The 17,070-nt window shown below is 34.2% G+C and overlaps 1 protein-coding gene across 4 annotated transcripts in view; it reads left to right on the forward strand.

Moving 5' to 3' along the window:
* Positions 1 to 17,070, forward strand: part of ANKRD28 (ankyrin repeat domain 28) — a gene marked incomplete at its 3' end in the record, with an annotated part of 122,886 nt that overhangs the window by 97,435 nt on the left and 8,381 nt on the right. For all 4 annotated transcript variants that reach the window (XM_083825116.1, XM_083825115.1, XM_083825117.1 and 1 more), the window contains 12 exons: positions 567 to 630; positions 1,926 to 1,994; positions 3,593 to 3,733; positions 9,545 to 9,656; positions 10,344 to 10,370; positions 10,716 to 10,790; positions 12,067 to 12,268; positions 13,779 to 13,866; positions 14,275 to 14,392; positions 14,995 to 15,214; positions 16,572 to 16,659; positions 16,755 to 16,838. In XM_083825116.1, coding sequence (XP_083681242.1) covers positions 567 to 630; positions 1,926 to 1,994; positions 3,593 to 3,733; positions 9,545 to 9,656; positions 10,344 to 10,370; positions 10,716 to 10,790; positions 12,067 to 12,268; positions 13,779 to 13,866; positions 14,275 to 14,392; positions 14,995 to 15,214; positions 16,572 to 16,659; positions 16,755 to 16,838 — 1,288 coding nt within the window. The remainder of the gene's footprint in view (positions 1 to 566; positions 631 to 1,925; positions 1,995 to 3,592; positions 3,734 to 9,544; positions 9,657 to 10,343; positions 10,371 to 10,715; positions 10,791 to 12,066; positions 12,269 to 13,778; positions 13,867 to 14,274; positions 14,393 to 14,994; positions 15,215 to 16,571; positions 16,660 to 16,754; positions 16,839 to 17,070) is intronic.

Below are 17,070 nucleotides of genomic sequence, written 5' to 3' on the forward strand. Positions count from 1 at the left end.
TTTCATAGCCCAAATATTTTGGGGAGAGAACGACAACATTCTTTACAGGGCTCCTCTAATTGCTGTTTACAGCCTTCACTCCAGCTTAGTGTAGTTCTTCCCCTGGGACTAGAGAGCTAAAATGAAGGATGAAATGTAAGTAATTTCTGGATTTAGTAATGCTGACATCCCCCTCTTTACATAAAAAATAATTTTTAAAAATTCTCTGCAGAACACTTAGAAGTTCTACCTTATTCTTAGATTTTCCTATTATCTTCATGGATTTTATGTCCAGTACTAAATTATACAGAAATATTAGGAGGTAAGTAAGATAAGAAAGAATATAGCTTCTTGCCTCAGACTGCTAATTGTGTTTTCCCTTAGCCTTTTCAGTTAAAAATTAACATATTTTTCAAAATACTACAAATAGCAAGGATTTGTTTCAAATCAATTATGTTTATGTGCTTCACTGCTTTATGCAAATAGCTGTTAGGTTTGCTTTGCAAGCATTTCTCTTAAGGGTAGATGAGAACAGTTTTGTGAAAGCTTCTAGTACATAATGGGCTTTACAAATATTTGATTGGTAGGTTTTGACATAGACACACCAGATGACTTTGGCAGAACTTGTCTTCACGCAGCTGCAGCTGGAGGGTATGTAAAAAGCATTCATGCTTTTATTTTTGGTGTCCTTTTTTTCAATTGCTGATTGATCGTGTTCTTTTTTTTATTATTATTATTTTTTCCTCTCTGTGTTTCTCCTACGCTCTCCCCTTGGAATTATGTAAACATGAAAATAATTTCAAGATGGATTCTATCTACAAGCAATAAAAATAAATAAATTAAATATTCAGCTCTATAAGTAATTACTGGAGTACAGTGTCCAGGTATCATCAGCTTTACCTTAGGTTTATGCTTGGGGATAAACTGGATTTTGTTTTAATTTCCCATGGGTGATGATATAGTTTCAAAGATGTCGTGCCCTGCTGTATCACTGTAGGACATGAGGTAGAGATCAGCAACTTCGGTAAAAAAATGTTTACCATATCCATAAACAAAAGCTCAATCAAGCTAAATTATAAACCATAATTAAATTCCAGAGTTTAGGTGGATGAAGTGGTCAGAACAACTTGTTCATCACTTGAGTTGTGATCTATATTGATTATTGTTATTGTATTGTAGGTTATCTATAGCAGCTACTCAAAATTGCCTGGAAGAATTGGGTAATAAATCTCATGATACACTTTGTGGGACACAAGAACTCCATGATAATGATATTTTCATTTTTCTGTTTCAATGTTATTTAAGTAATACTGCTAAGTAATCATTCTAAGTCAAGAGATATTTGATAGGTACATTCTTGTTACAAATGATTAAGGTTAAAGTGCTATCTTTTCATATAAAAACACATGATTTGTGACTCATTCCCTCATTCATTTCCAACTTAGAAAAGTTATTAAGATTTTGTTTAAGCAAGCAGCATTGTACATACGTTATGATGATCATATTGTATTCAAAATTAATTGCACTTAAAATATTTACATAGCAACTTATATTTGGCCTTAAAATATATACATTAAAAATTTGTTTCTGTGCTGCAATCCTGGTAGAAAAAATGATGTGCTGTGCAGGTGTTTTTTTATTTTTTTTTTTAAAGAATTGAGACTTCTGTTAATTTAGGTTAATGTTCATGCACTTTATGCATGCCATTTGATATCAATACAGTTTCTATATGTGGACTTGAAATAATTAGTGTTCTTTCCTGTTTGGTTTTGCAGTTGTGAAATGTATTATTACATATAAGAAGTCATATAAAATAAATGTTAATATAGTTCAGTTGTAAGAAAAATACCATATAAGGTGCATTTTTAGCAGTTCTGATATTTGTAAAGGCCAATATTAAGGACCCATAATCTGCAATGACAAACAATATTGCATTAATTTAACAGGAATTTGGAGTGCCTAAATCTTCTCCTAAATACTGGTGCAGACTTCAACAAAAAGGACAGATTTGGGAGGTAAGAGATTCTAGATTTGTATATTGTAAAGGGTTGCTAAAGTAGTACAAAAGTAGCATGTCATTATGTGGGCAAGTCTGTGCATTCCAGTTTCTGTTTTTAAGAAAGGAAGTCTGCTACAAACTGTGCTTCAGCATGTGTTACCAAAAGTTGTGGTTGTATCTTCTTTATTGTCATGTGGTTTTTTTTTGTTTTGTTTTGTTTTGTTTTTTAAGTAGGTGCTTAGCCTTGTTTTTAAAGGCTGTGTTACATACTCAACTGCAATTTTTATGAGCCTTTTCTGCTTACAGCATGGCTCTAATGAGTTTGTTTCTCACATCCAAGGATATTAGTGATGTTTTCCAAATAATGAATTAGTAAAATCTATATATCGCTTGCTGTTTTTGAGTTGTATGTGGGTTTTTTTGTTTGTTTGTATTTTTTTTTTTTTAGTGGAAAAAATACATTTTATCGTAACTGCTTCACATTTTCCCTTTCATTATATCCATCAATTTCTGTTCCTTTCCTTGTTTGTGCTCAGAACTCTTTTGGAATGACATTAATTTCTATTTTTAGCATAGTATTTTTTAAGTTCAGATGGCACCACCAGTACTTGTGCAAAATCTCACATCACATCCTGGAAAATATAATTCACTCCTGTGAATGGCAGGAGTAGGGCATGAAGGGAACGTTATGGCTGTAAAGCTGTATTTTGCTTTAAATTCTTCCATTCTTTCCTGAGAAAGGATCAACTGTCCGTTGCAGCTTTTCTCATTGAAAGTTTTAATAGTTAGTTTTAACTTACGTGTTATGCAAAACAATTATTTGGGGGGAGGAAAAAGATTAAAATAGTTAAAAATTGGAAAAAAAAAATAAAAGTAATTTTAAGGGAGAGGTAGAACACTTCAAAGTGTCTGTTTCCTCAAAACTGAGTCATTTATAGTAGCAATCCATCTTTAAAAATAGAAAATTGAATTCTGCACCATTGTGGTACTTTTGAAATTATGTGTAAACTTGTTTATTTTGAGAATTGAAGTTTAATTTATAAATTTCCTCTGAGAGTATTCAGCAATATTAATCTTTCACGGTTTCGTTAACAAGAAAACAGTGTATATTTTAAAAAGTTTTCTTTAACAACGCATCTGGTATGTTATTGTAGTTTAAAAAATAATGCATATCTGTATTAGACAAAATTCTGATCTTTTTTTGCAGAACACATCTACTCACTAACTGTTGTATTTTGACCTTGTTTAGTTGCTATGCAGTTCTTGGATTTGTCCGTATTTTTTCATGTTGCTTGAAATTACCAATATACCTAAAACCAATGTCTAATGTAAACTATTTTCCTTTATATGTTTACACAAGAAAATTCATGTAAAGCTTCTCTTAAGGCAGAGTTATGTATATGTATTGGCTGACAGATACATCACCTAGATAGTGTTCTGCATTATTAAATGGCCCTAGAAAATAATTTATAATATTTATGCATTCTTCACCGCAAATACTTGTTAAAAAGGGAAAGGAGTATTTAAGTTTCATTTTATTTTGCATTTTCTGTCTCTCTAGTATTATTTTGTTGTTATTTACCATTGTACTTTTTATTTAAATGTGTACTAAAGAACTCCACTCCATTATGCTGCTGCCAATTGTAATTACCAGTGCCTGTTTGCCCTTGTGGGATCTGGAGCTAGTGTGAATGACCTTGATGAGAGGGGTTGTACACCTCTGCACTATGCAGCTGCATCAGACACAGATGGAAAGTAAGTGCAATGCTTTGTACTATAGATGGTATCCTTAGAAATGTTTGGGCTGTGAATTTTGAGTACGTTTTGCCTTTGGTTTTGCTGAATGTGTGTTTTACACTTTTAAAGATTAAAATTGGCAGTGGCTTCTTAATTGTGTGTAAAATATTTTTGAGAAAAAATGAAATACATTGTAAATAGTAAAATGTATTGTCATTTTTTGGTTATATCCTGTAATGCAGGTGCCCTAATTGTGAACAGAGTTTTTAATTCCACCTGCTGTGTAGTGGTTGAGTAAAAATCATCTGCGAGGTTATCATGCAACTTTCTGATGGTCATAAGCAATAGGATAATGTTAATTTAAGTTTAAATTTTGACATATGATGGTGTGTTTTGAGGAGGGTTCTTAATGTTGCCCTAAAGTCTGTGTAGTCAGTCAGAAACATGCTGTAAAACTAGTGTGTGAGTTACGGTAGGCCTAGATAGAGATGGACTAGACTGATTTAAATAGAAGACTGTTTTATCCATTGGGATTTAATTAAACTATTCATATTTGGCATTACAACTCTCTTGTTAGTGTAAATTTTTGTGAAATAATTATGCTTTTATTTATCAAATGCATCCAGAAATCTTCAAAAATCCATAAATGTCTTTTGTGTGTGTTACTTTTGTAACTAATGGTTGTATTTAACATAGTTTTTAATTGTTTCAGTGCATACATTCAAAGCTTATGCAGATAGCACAAAATTGGTGAGGTTAGATAAACTGCAGACATCGTATGTGTCGAGCAGACTTTAGGAAGGTACCTCCTGCATGTGTACACGCTCACATGGGGGTCAGAACAGGCTGGTGTGCAGCATCACATTTCAAATGGGTACAGTGACACCTTCAGTGGAGAAGAGTGCTTTTTAGTGCTATATCATCATGTTTTAATACAGCACTTTTTAAAAGGTGAGGTAGCCATTGGAATGAGGTGGTATGTAGCTTGCACACGGAGTTCTGAAGGATAGATAAAGAATATTTCCATTTAACTAATGTTTAAAGTAAATGTAGAGACAAATTTAAAAACAAAATTGATTGACATTTTTTACAAATATGTTCAATTCCTACTGGAATTTGTTGAAACAGTACCACTTTAACTACCCTTTTACAATTTGAGCTAGGATTAATTTTAGCTTCACAGTTGCTGAGAAAACTTCCAGACTATAATGGTTTTTCAGATGGCATCATTTTGCCATCTGCCTTATAAAAGGGACAAGCATGAATGATGATGGCAATATAGCAGATCTTTAGAAGATAACTCAAAGAATTGTCGCTAGCAGCCTCATAATATTACTGTTCTGATGAACAGCTGGCTCTCTGCAAGACAGACTGCAAAGCAGAATGGCCCAAGGAGAAGCTTTTTATGTTGATGCAGCAAGATGATTAGTAACAGCTGGAAAACCAGGACTACTCAGCTCGTATTCAAAACAGGAAAGAAGCTAAAAATGATTACTAAGTTGGAGTATAAAGCCTGGGAAAAAATATCAGGAAATTATCTATATAGAAATTCCAAGGATATTTGTGTGCGTTTTTATAGTCTTTGTTCAGATATCTTTAAAGGCTGATTTTAGGGACAATGATTTTTTTTGTTGAAAATTATTTTCCTGTTTGTGCCCGTTTGCAAATATTTCTTTGGTATCCTTTAACAAATGCTTCCAATCTGGAAAATACACTAGTACGCCTTATTTTGACAATATTAGAGAGGGAAAGATGATCACAGACTAAAATAAACTAAGCAGCATGTAAGGGGAGAAAAAATGTCATCTTTCTATATTAGAATTATTTAATAGAGAGTACACTGCTAAATAAATGGGAAATAAATTCAACTTATTTGGGCTGTCAGAAATTTTGATTGATCTCCTTTTTCAGAGGCCTTTTGAGGACAGTTAAGTATTCAAAAGATACAAAATTAATCTCCTTGCTGGATGAGAAGAAAGAGTAAAAAATACTCATCTGTTTTGCATTGTAAAGAATGCTACTGGAGAACTTTCAGAAGACTGCTTTCTGTAGAGTACGCAGTGGATTAAGTTTTATGTGAACACACAAATGTAGAAAGTACACAAATATTGAAATCTAGATAGGTAAAGTCAGTGATGTTCTATGTATTTTTGAGCCACAAATGTTAGTATAAAATCACTTATTAAAATGAACAAACTTAGATTGGCCAAATGAAATGTAAGGATGGTAATTCTGATGTGATGGACCAAATTGACGTGGCCTTTGGATTTTCAGAAATGTAATTCAGTTTGAATTTAAATTAAAAAACAAAACAAAACATTGTCATTAATTAAATTCAAGCATTTGTTTGCTGGGCAAACAAAAAACAAGTTAGGTGGTTAAAAGCATAGCTTCCAGTAAAGCATAGCTTTGTGTTAAGATATGTTGAACTTATAGTAAAGTTACTTACATCTTGTGTAACAAGTTGTTTTTTAAAACTGGAGAATTTATACCATTTTCTCTACCTGCTTAAGTACTTTCCTCATGTATGCTGGGCACAATGATAAAAGTGAGAGCACGCCTTGGCTTCACTCATCCTCTTCTCAACTTTGTAGAGAGACAGAGTACTTTGTAATTAGGTACTTCTTTTGTTGATAGTTAGCTTTTTTTTTTTCACCTTTTTACCCCTTCCATTTTCACCCACCTGGATTTTTTTGCTTTTAGCCTTTGACTTGATCTCCACTGAAGATTTCAGCTTTCACAAAAGAAGGGTGATTTTCCAGCCATGTGCCTTCAGTGAGGACTTTTTAGATTCACAGACAGCATTTCTTTTGGAAGAAATGGTTGTCACTGTCTAGTGTAGTGAGAATACTCCCCTCCTTTTCCATGGTGACAGTAGAAGACCGTCAGCAAATAGGATGAAAAAGCAAATGTCAGGTCTCCACTTCAACAAACTGCTGTTGTTGCATGTGAGGTTATTGGGCCCTGGGCCCATTACAATTGTCTTACATTGAAATGAATTTCCATGTCATCACAGCCACTACTGGGTCTCGTTCTGATGGTGATCTTGCGCTTGCACTGTTCCTCTGTTGACTCCAGGCCCTTCCTTGAAAACTCCTTTAGAAACATTTCTGATATTTCAGGGTCATCCCTCAGGAGATGACTCCTCTGGTAGAATTTCTGCCTGTATTTCTCCAAGGTTTGAATGATCAAGTTTCCTCTTTCAAGAATAGATCAGAGGTCATATTAGGATTCCTGCCCCTCAGATCTAAAACTGCTATACTCTACTGCAAGTTTTTCACAACAGCACAGCATATTGTACAACTACAAATGTTGAAATTCCTTTTTTCTTTTTGTCAATTGCCTTTGAGATAAATGGGAACTAAAAATCTCTTATTGTCAGTGTATCCAACTGACCCCTTTGTAACTACTGGTAATGATAATCTGTGAAACCTGCAGATAAACTGCTCTAATGAAGAAAGATTCCAAGCTGGATTTCATAAGATAATTTTTTCTTTTAGGATTCATATCCATTTTATTGAACTGATAAAGAAGTATTTCAATACGCCAAAAAAGGAGGAAGGATGACGACCTGTCATACACTTCAGAAAACCAAATGGTTTCACCAGCAAGTTCAAATTCAGCATAGTGACTAGCTATAAACATCTCTGCATTCCAAGGGCATGTATTCATGCTTCTTGACCTACAGAATCCATCTTTCCAACTATCATACAAAGTATGTGTTGTGTACAAAGTAGCTTCACTTAAAGGTGTTCCTCAACTATTACCAAGGCAAGGTTCTCCTGACCAGATTCACCACAGCACCAACAGTCCTAACCCAAATGTTCTAACAAACTATTTCAGAAAGACTGGAATGTCACTCTCCCTGTCTGGACTTCTGGCTGATGAAGGGGCTGTACAGAGGTTGGGTCTCTTCAGACTTTCACTTCACAGATTTTGTTCAGTTCTGATTCAGTCTCTGGAAGCCATTCTATTGCAAGATATGTTCCAAGTCGTAAGAGAGGTTATAGCACTTAAATGTACGACTGCCACCTCAGTGATGTCTTTCTTCTGTTTTAGTCACAAAGCAGCATATAGCTTCATGGTAGACTACTTCACAACACTTACAAACCTCACTCCACTCTGGACACATGGTACCTATGCTGCTTGGTGGTCCTCTTCTGAATGGTTAGCTGGTGTGGTGAGATGATCTACCCATTTCATTCTTCTTTTTGCTGTGTTGTAACAGGTAATCCTTCACAGGCAGAGATCACTTGTGGAAATCATGGATATCTCAGGGCAAAAGGGCCAGACATTTCTTACCAGCATTCTGGAGCTCAGAGCAGTGTAGAATAATTGCAGAGCTTTCTGGTATTCTCTTCAAAAATACCGTGCCCAGGTCTCAACAGAAACTCTAATCACAGTGTACAACGTTGATAAATGGCATGTCATATATTCTCTCTTTCGCTGCTTGAAGCAAATGATCCAGTCATTCAGAATACCAGCAGATGGCTTTAATCAATTCAGCTTTGCTGGACGCTAAGTGGGAGATCAAGTCCAGTGATATGAAGTCCAGCTGCTTCTTGCGAAGAACCAGGCAGTCTGTTCTCGCATTAGGCGGGGTCATGAATTTGACTCGTTCTTGGTTCTGTTATATAGTTAAGAAGCATGTGCCTCTTCCCAGATCCTGAAGGTCCTGATTAAGGTAGGACATGGGGAGACTCTTACAATCCTAAATGTTTGAGCAAACAGACAAATTTAGTATGAGAATCATCTTCATCTGTCAATAAGAAGTCTGTAATCTGTCTTTCCTACTCTGTTAATTCTGAATTTTCAGAGGCTTTGTAGAATCTTGATCTTGCTTAGTTGTACACCTCACCACATGGATGTTTGGAAGCCCTTATTATCCTCTAATGAACAAGTTCCCAAATAACCTGACGCTACTCTAGGACTGTTTTTTTCTCACTGGTCTCTATCTTATCCTGAAGCTCTTGAAGCTGAGATTGGGTGTGTACAGTAGTTTGGTTTAAGCCAACTTCCTTCCTCATTTTGTTGCTTCAGAGTTCTCATTCTCATTGTTTTTAAGCTCTGCAAAATGTTGGTTAAAGTGTAGACAACATAAAATTATGAATGAGTGGGGTTATTGGTTGGAATCATTTAGTGTGCATGTGTGGAGTCTCTCTTAAAAACAGAAAAATAGTAATTGTTCTTTAAGAGAGGGAGCTGACATTAATACCCAGTTTTTCATCCTCCTGGCTTGAGTGTCTGTAGTTGAAATTGGTGATCATGTTCTGCCTTACAACATCATGTAATAAGAGTAAGGATTGGTTAGGATATGAGTATGTCAACAACTAATTGTGGTTACTATATATAAGTAGATATATATATAAATCAATAAATTAGTGTCTGGTAGTGGAATAGAGTCTGTGATTCTATTGGACTGTGTATCCTGAAGAACTCATCTGTTTTTTCTCTTCTTTCTGTGTTAAGTACAGAAAAACATACTGATACAGTGTGGAAAATACAGAAATAGTAATCATTTATATTAACAAAGGTCTCTGCAATCTTATTAGCTAGGAGGAAAATAGCCATGGAATATTAGTTTTAGCCAAGTCAGCTGATTTAGAGGATTCAGGATGCACACAGAGAAGGATTCTTTCAGATTTTGGAAGCGTTGTGATTGACCTTAACACTTGATGTACTCAGGTGTTCTTTAGTCAATATTGTATATTAAATCAGTGTTCTTGTTTGCTGTATTCTATTTTCCAATTTAATTGGAATGATTTATCACTTACTGTAAACTTGAAATTCAACATTTAGATATATGGTTGCGTATTTCAATTTAAATAGGTGCCTGGAATACTTGCTAAGAAATGATGCCAATCCAGGGATCCGAGACAAACAAGGATACAATGCAGTTCACTATTCTGCTGCTTATGGTCATCGCTTATGTCTTGAATTGGTAAGAAAACATTACAGATGAAAGATGGAACAGCTGTTCTTACGGAGCATGATGCAAAGGCCAGGGCATTCCTCCTTCTTCATTCTTCACGTGTTAGCTTAGGTTGATAGTGTTGTTCATCCCCTATGATAATAAATATTTAAGCACTTGTTACTCTTAAAATAGAGGCAAGGTGAGGAGCTAAGATGGTAGATACCAGCTTAAAAAGATAATAAATTCCGAGATGAAGAGGTAACAGTGGTTGAGGATATGGGATATTAGTTTTGTTGTTGTTGTTTTTTTTTTAATTTAGGATACACTGCTAATTTTTTTTCCTGATGGCTGAAGTAGAATAACCACAGGAATCCCACTGAGGAACGTTAAGAAATTTCACAAATGTCATCTGAAGAGCAAATTAAAAGATAGGGAAAAGCTGTAAAGTAAGGGTGTCTTATAAAATAGTTAACATAATGCTGAGTTCTTACAGTAATTAATGGCCATACAGTAGAATTTTAGATAATAATAAGGCCTCAGGGTAGTTTTTGATGGATTCCTTTGCTTTTGTATGGGATCAAATAACATAGCGTGTGTTATTTGATATGAAATGATTTTATATTTTCTGTGTTGTACAACTTAATATTTTAATACAAATTGTACTTTCCTGTTCAAGTGTATTAAAATATGACTTCTGAATGTTTTTAATTGCAGATTGCGAGTGAAACGCCTCTAGATGTTGTAAGTGTGTATGATTTCTCACTGTTAAAATACAATACAGAAAAAGGGAGCATGTCATTTTAAAAATACTGCTGCTTGTTTTTAGACTTATTCAACCATTTCTTCAATGCTTAGATGTATTACATAATTTCAATTGCAATTTAGATTTAGTTGCAGTAGTTGCCACTCGAACTCTTTAAAAGATCAAAACAGTTATAGAGTTCCTAAGGAAACTGCAGTCCTGTATTACTCTTTCTAGTGGTCTTTTTTATTTTTCAATATGTGTATGCTGGAAATAGAGCAATTATTTCTGAATGTTTTTAAAGGTGAGGGTTTTTTTCACTCACTCAAACTTTCTCTGTTAAGCTTATGGAAACATCAGGTACTGATATGCTGAATGATTCAGACAACAGAGCACCTATAAGCCCACTGCATTTAGCTGTAAGTATTTAATTCTTCAGTGATGATAGCTCATCTAATTGCAAACAGCATAGTTTTGATTCATTCTGGTTTTGATTTGTTTGTTTTTTTGTTTATTACTAGCCTATTTAAAAACAAATAATAAATTAAACCTGAAAAATAAATATGTAATATTCCCAAATGAGCTGTACAGGATGATTTTTGCATTTCACTTGAAACTTGCTGCATGGAACAGCCTTCGTTTGAAATCTTATAATTAAGATTTATGTTATATTAACATTTATGTTATGTTAAAGAAACTTTTAGAAAACTTCTATAATTATTTTTTTTTACCATTGTTGTTTATTTTGAGGGATGTTTGTCTTTAGTGCTTCAAGGAAACTTGCCAAAATAGTACGAAAAGAGGGAAACTGGTGAAACTGTCTATAGAAATGTGGATTGAAAAACAAATCAGCTCAATATGTAGCTTTGATCTTTTCACTGGACTTCTACCAATGGAAAACCCTCAGTGTACTTTCTGAAAATAGCCCAAGTCTCATGCAGTACATATATTGCTATATATATGACAAAGGGAAAAGTAATCTAATACTGGTAAATGAAAGGAGTTAAAGAGTCTATTGCTGGAAATGAGTTTTGTCTGGGGACAGAGGTTACATATCCATGAGTAGAAATTCAAAGTTTGTTATGGAAACTTTAAAACCATAGCTGCAGATATTTATTTTCGTTACTAACTTTGATGCTCTGTCTTGACATATACCAGCAGAGTATTGTCTATGTTTTGGTTTGATTATGATTCTTATATATCTATTCTGATATCTTAATGTTTCATTTGCTAATTTCCTTCTGTTTTTACCAGTTATGGTTACTGTAGCTATTTGTATTGCATTTTTTGTCTTCAAAATTTTAGACCTTTACTTTTTTAGTATTTTGTTTAAAGAAATAACAGGAATTAGGTCTGTTTGCATGTGTTTGTCACTTGCAATAATATAACTAGCATAAACAATGAAACCTGCAGAATTCAAAATACTGGTGGCTGTACAAATAGGAGACAGAGACAATTTTCTGAAAGTACTTTGTTGCTGATTGAAAGCATGAAATGAAAAAACACCACCTTCCTGCTGAAATTATTTCTGAAAGTAGTTGTTACTATTTTGTAACTACTTACGTGCTGTATCAGGAGCTCTTCTACATGTTAAAACAAAAATACTATCTTCACAGTTTCATTTATGTAATCCTGGTAAGAAGTGGGGAGAATGTAAAGGACAGGAAACCTGAAGAGTTTTTTTTATTCTCTTAGGCCTACCATGGCCACCATCAAGCTCTGGAAGTGCTGGTACAGTCACTGCTGGACCTTGATGTGAGGAATAACAATGGGAGGACACCACTGGATCTTGCTGCCTTCAAGGGACACGTGGAATGTGTAGATGTGCTCATTAATCAAGGAGCATCAATCTTGGTGAAAGATTATGTTGTAAAGAGAACCCCAATACATGCTGCAGGTATGTGCTAGCTGGTAAACTCTAAAATCTGGGCTTTTGAAATGGATCATCTTCATATTTAGAAGTCTTTATTTTTAATGTTCTAAGAAATAGTGTTTAGGAATGGATGATGACTTTTTTTAAGTTACAGTTAAGGTATAAACTTAAGTTAAGACTTACAGACCTATATGGTTAATTTAAGGTGTAGACTTAACCCCATATTCACCCCATAAATCATTCCAACTTGAGGAGTGCTGTTCCATGCTACTCTCTAAACAGGTACGTGCAATGGTTTAGATCGGAAGGGACGTATAACAATTTATTTCCAGCCCATGGCATTGTCCTTTTCCATTCAACTAGCAAGCCTAGTTGTACTGACAGGTGTCAGTGATGTGTTCTTGTTTCTCTTCTCATCTTTCACACAGCCCAAATTTAGATACGTGAACTGTGTTGCCTGTCTTGGCAGTAAAATGCTTCTAAAAATGACTGGAGTCTTGGAGAATTCTATTAGTTTGCAAAGAGACATGAAAACTGTGCTTTGTTTTTTCCATGTTTTTAAATCACTCCTTGCTGCATGTTTTCAAATAACAGCAATCCTTTGCAGTATTTTCTCTCTGCCTTTCCTAGAAATCATCTATAAATTTACTTTCTCAAAGTCTGGCATTCATGCTTTATTCTCATTTTTTCCTGTCTTTGAAAATAGGCTCATTTAAATTGACATTATAGTTATGATGTTACAGAAATGTCGCAGTAAAAAGAGCATTATGTTCAAAGCATCATTATTCTAACTGATTCATTTGTTCTGCTCTGAGCACAAGCTATTTGACTTAGTTCCTCCTAACTTCTGTTACCATTTCTGTCAATTGGAGAGTCATGAATTGTCACCGTTCTTACGTGGACTGAATAGAGCAGCTGTGTGCCAGAGATACTTTCTCTTCCAACAAGCATTCATTTGTCTTTCATGAGTTGCATTTAAATGTGATTTCTCATTTGTTTTGTTTCTTTTCTTCTTCCTCTCTTTGCTTTTTTTTTTTAACTACTTGGTTAATCCTTCTGCACACTGTTTCCTTCCCCTTCTTTTTAAATGTGATTTCAGTTATCATTTCATAACTATACACATGCTAACAAAACCCACGTATGATTGGCTAGGTATGTGTTTGCTTGTTTTAAGGCACAGGTAAAAGTTGCGCTAATGATTATATTTGATTATTCCTTCTTGTGGACATTGCATAAGTATATAGATATGGTTAAATGTGTGCAACCTCATTTATGAAAAACAAATACCTGTTGGGAAATTACAGTTGGAATTGATTCTTTGTAATACTGTATAATCTAGCAATAATAATCATATGATTTCTAAAATTACTTTTGAGTGGTCATATTTTTTGTTTTTAATTTAAGTTAAAATAATGATAAAGCTGTATGCTGTGTTCTCAAGTTATTGGGCTTTACTATGAGGAAGTTACTGGTCTATTTGAGCTGCATACTCAAAGGCAATTAATGTTAAACTTATTTTAATGATGTTTTACAGCTACAAATGGTCACTCAGAATGTTTGCGACTATTGATAGGAAATGCAGAGCCACAGAATGCAGTGGACATTCAAGATGGAAATGGACAGTAAGTTTAAAAGATATATTCTATTCTTCACAAGTCACTGCATTTTATAACGTACAGTAAACTAAATAGTATTTTACATTAGTGATTTTTCATGTGTTACTTTCAAAGGAGATTATATGTGAACTAGGACAAATGAGAGTGCATATTTTGCTATACACAATATTGGCAGTGAAAAGTAGCCTATTCAGTCTTATCCTAGTAACTTAAGCAGGAATTCTGAATTAATGGAAATTAATTTATTTTCTTGAATCTAGTGGCATTCTTGGAGTGAAGGTAGTGCTAGAGAAGCTTACTGATTGTCTAAATTTTACAAGTGTTCTTCAGAAGGGTAGAAGTTGTTATATTTCAGCTGAGACCTAGTCTGTTAAATTTCCATGTAGATTTCACTTCATTTCACTCTCTGTGTAGGACTCCTCTGATGTTGTCAGTTCTCAATGGGCACACCGACTGCGTTTATTCACTCCTTAACAAAGGAGCAAACGTAGATGCCAAAGACAAGTGGGGAAGGACTGCATTGCACAGAGGGGTAAGAGAATATTCCTTTTCTGTCCTTTCCAGTATTCTACATAGTAATTTCAAATACAGATTTATTTTGTAGCGTTAATGAATTTCTCATTGTTTTCATCATGCCAGTCTTAGCTTTCAGTTGTCTTTTTAGTTGATTTCAAGGGTAGCTTTTGCTTGTTTGCCAGATACCCTAAAAATTCTGTTGGGCTTCCTGAGTCTCTTAATCTTGCTGTAAATTGTTGACTGGTATCAAAGTACAGTTTTGTCATGGGGTGTGGGTTGTATTAATGGGAGGAAGAAAATCAGAAAATGATGATGTATGCTATAGGCCAAATAGATTTGTTTTTTAAATTTGTGCCATATAAGATAACTGAATGAGCCCTGAAGATTTGTAGTTTATTCAGTATTATTCCAGGAAATCATCCTGTCATGAATATAATAATGCATTGCCATTTTTCCAACAGAATGGCTGCCTCAAGAAATAAAAATAGTAACTGTGCTTATTTTATTATTACTTAAAAAATCTAAGACATTGCCTGTAGTTGCTTGCTGTAGTTATGCACCTTGTCTCTCTCTCTATGTAAATATTTGCAAACATGCTATTTCATCTCTCTCTCTCAGGCAGTTACTGGGCACGAGGAATGTGTGGAAGCATTGCTTCAACATGGTGCTAAGTCCTTATTACGAGACTGTAGGGGGCGAACCCCTATACACTTGTCAGCTGCATGTGGACATATAGGTGTTCTGGGAGCTCTCTTGCAGTCAGCTACATCTGTGGATGCAGTACCTGCGATAGCAGACAATCACGGCTATACATCGCTGCACTGGGCCTGTTATAATGGTAAACATGAAAGCAATGTTCTTTGGTTTAGAAGCAGCTTGGGGGGAACTGACTTGCCATTTTTATTTTTTTATTAGTTCCGGAACAGCATAATCAGCACATAATTATAACTTCCTCTTTAATGAATTAAGTGTTGGCAGTGTTTTCACTTCAAATCTTATGTGGAATATGAAGTTAAATGTCAGAATTCTCACAAAATTAATAAAAGGAGCCAAAAGTTTGAGTGAAAAGTTACAGAGCAAAACAATGCTGATGGGTACAGTGGTGTACCTACGACAGGTCTTGGAAATCATGTCATTAATAAAGATTTGTAATCTACTAACTTTGCTAACTTTTATTCATGGAGGCGCTGGTCATTTAAGGACAACTTTAATGTTAGCTAATACATGTGTATATATTTTATTGTATTCTGCAGTTAGTCATGCAGTTAGTCATATTAACTGTAATTAATGAAGAGAAGGAAGTTGTATATACAGATAGTTCTGAAATGCTTATATAGAAAACATCTTTTTAACTTAAATAAGCAAAGTTAAATTGTAATCAGTGGTGACAAGAAGTACCCGGGTGGTTTTTGGTTTTGTTTTGTTTATATATATATTGCAAAGTAACCTGTTCTGATGTTCATTTATTCTTATCTTCCTAGAAAGAAAGGTATTCATCAATTATAGAATTATGAAGTGTACATTTAACTCTTATGGCTTGATCCATTTTCAAAAGTGACCACAGTGTCTGAATAAAACAGAACTGAAATATGCTTGATTTACAGAATGAAATTTTTTATGGAACTTGTGAAAATGCAAATCTTCAGGTGATACGGATTGGTGAACTAATCTTCACTGCATATATGCAGCAAAGATCAAACAAATGTTTATAATTTTTAGCTACCTGAGCACTGATATGCTGTAGAATTTTGAGAATAATACTATGATAGGTTGAACGTGTTATTTTTGAGCTGTTGCTATGACTGTTGACTTAGTTTTTCTTCAGATTTAGCAAGACAGTGGAAAAAAAAATCCTCATATGGTAGAGGCACTTTCATTTACACTTAGTGATGAATGTACAGAAGAGTTTGATAGGTGAAGATGTAAAGAACTAAACTGAATGTTCTGTGTGTTCTTCAGACAGCATGAGATCCCTTTAAATTTCACAAAGTTTATGATGTTAAATATCACTTCGATTTTCTGGATTCTAAAAATTTCCTAGTTTCTAAACATATGCCTATCAAATTTATAGCCTGTGTGTCTTTACAACTTTCAAATAAATCATTGCTTAATCTAATTTAGGTAAATGCTTATGTTCTAATCCATAAATAGATATTTTCCCTTTTTTATAATGACTAACTTTACATTTTCTTTAGGTCATGACAGCTGTGTAGAGCTCCTCCTGGAACAGGAAGTTTTCCAGAAAATGGAGGGGAATTCTTTCAGTCCGTTGCATTGTGCTGTGTAAGGAAGAGCAAAATTATTCTTTATAGATTTCATCACAGTATTTGACAAAAGATTTATCATTCTGTAATAACAGTCTGTTTAATTTTTTATAGGATAAATGACAATGAAGGTGCTGCAGAAATGTTAATTGATACACTAGGTGCTGGTATTGTAAATTCAACAGATTCAAAAGGAAGGTAAGTATGCATCTGTGTAATGAAAAAATTTACATAATGGTTGCATTGACTGCTAAATTCTATCATTATTTTATTTTTAATGGCTCTTAGTTATTCCTTCCCCCTGTTTTTATTCTTTGATGATTTTTTATTCTGTGCTAGAAATTTTAGAATGATTTTTTTTAATCCTGTTCTGATTCAGTAAACTTGAATTAGCTTTTTATTGCATAGACAAGTTCAGGCACGCTTAAAA

The sequence above is a fragment of the Anser anser genome (assembly GCF_964211835.1).
Source record: "Anser anser genome assembly, chromosome: 2".
Classification (NCBI taxonomy): domain Eukaryota; kingdom Metazoa; phylum Chordata; class Aves; order Anseriformes; family Anatidae; genus Anser; species Anser anser.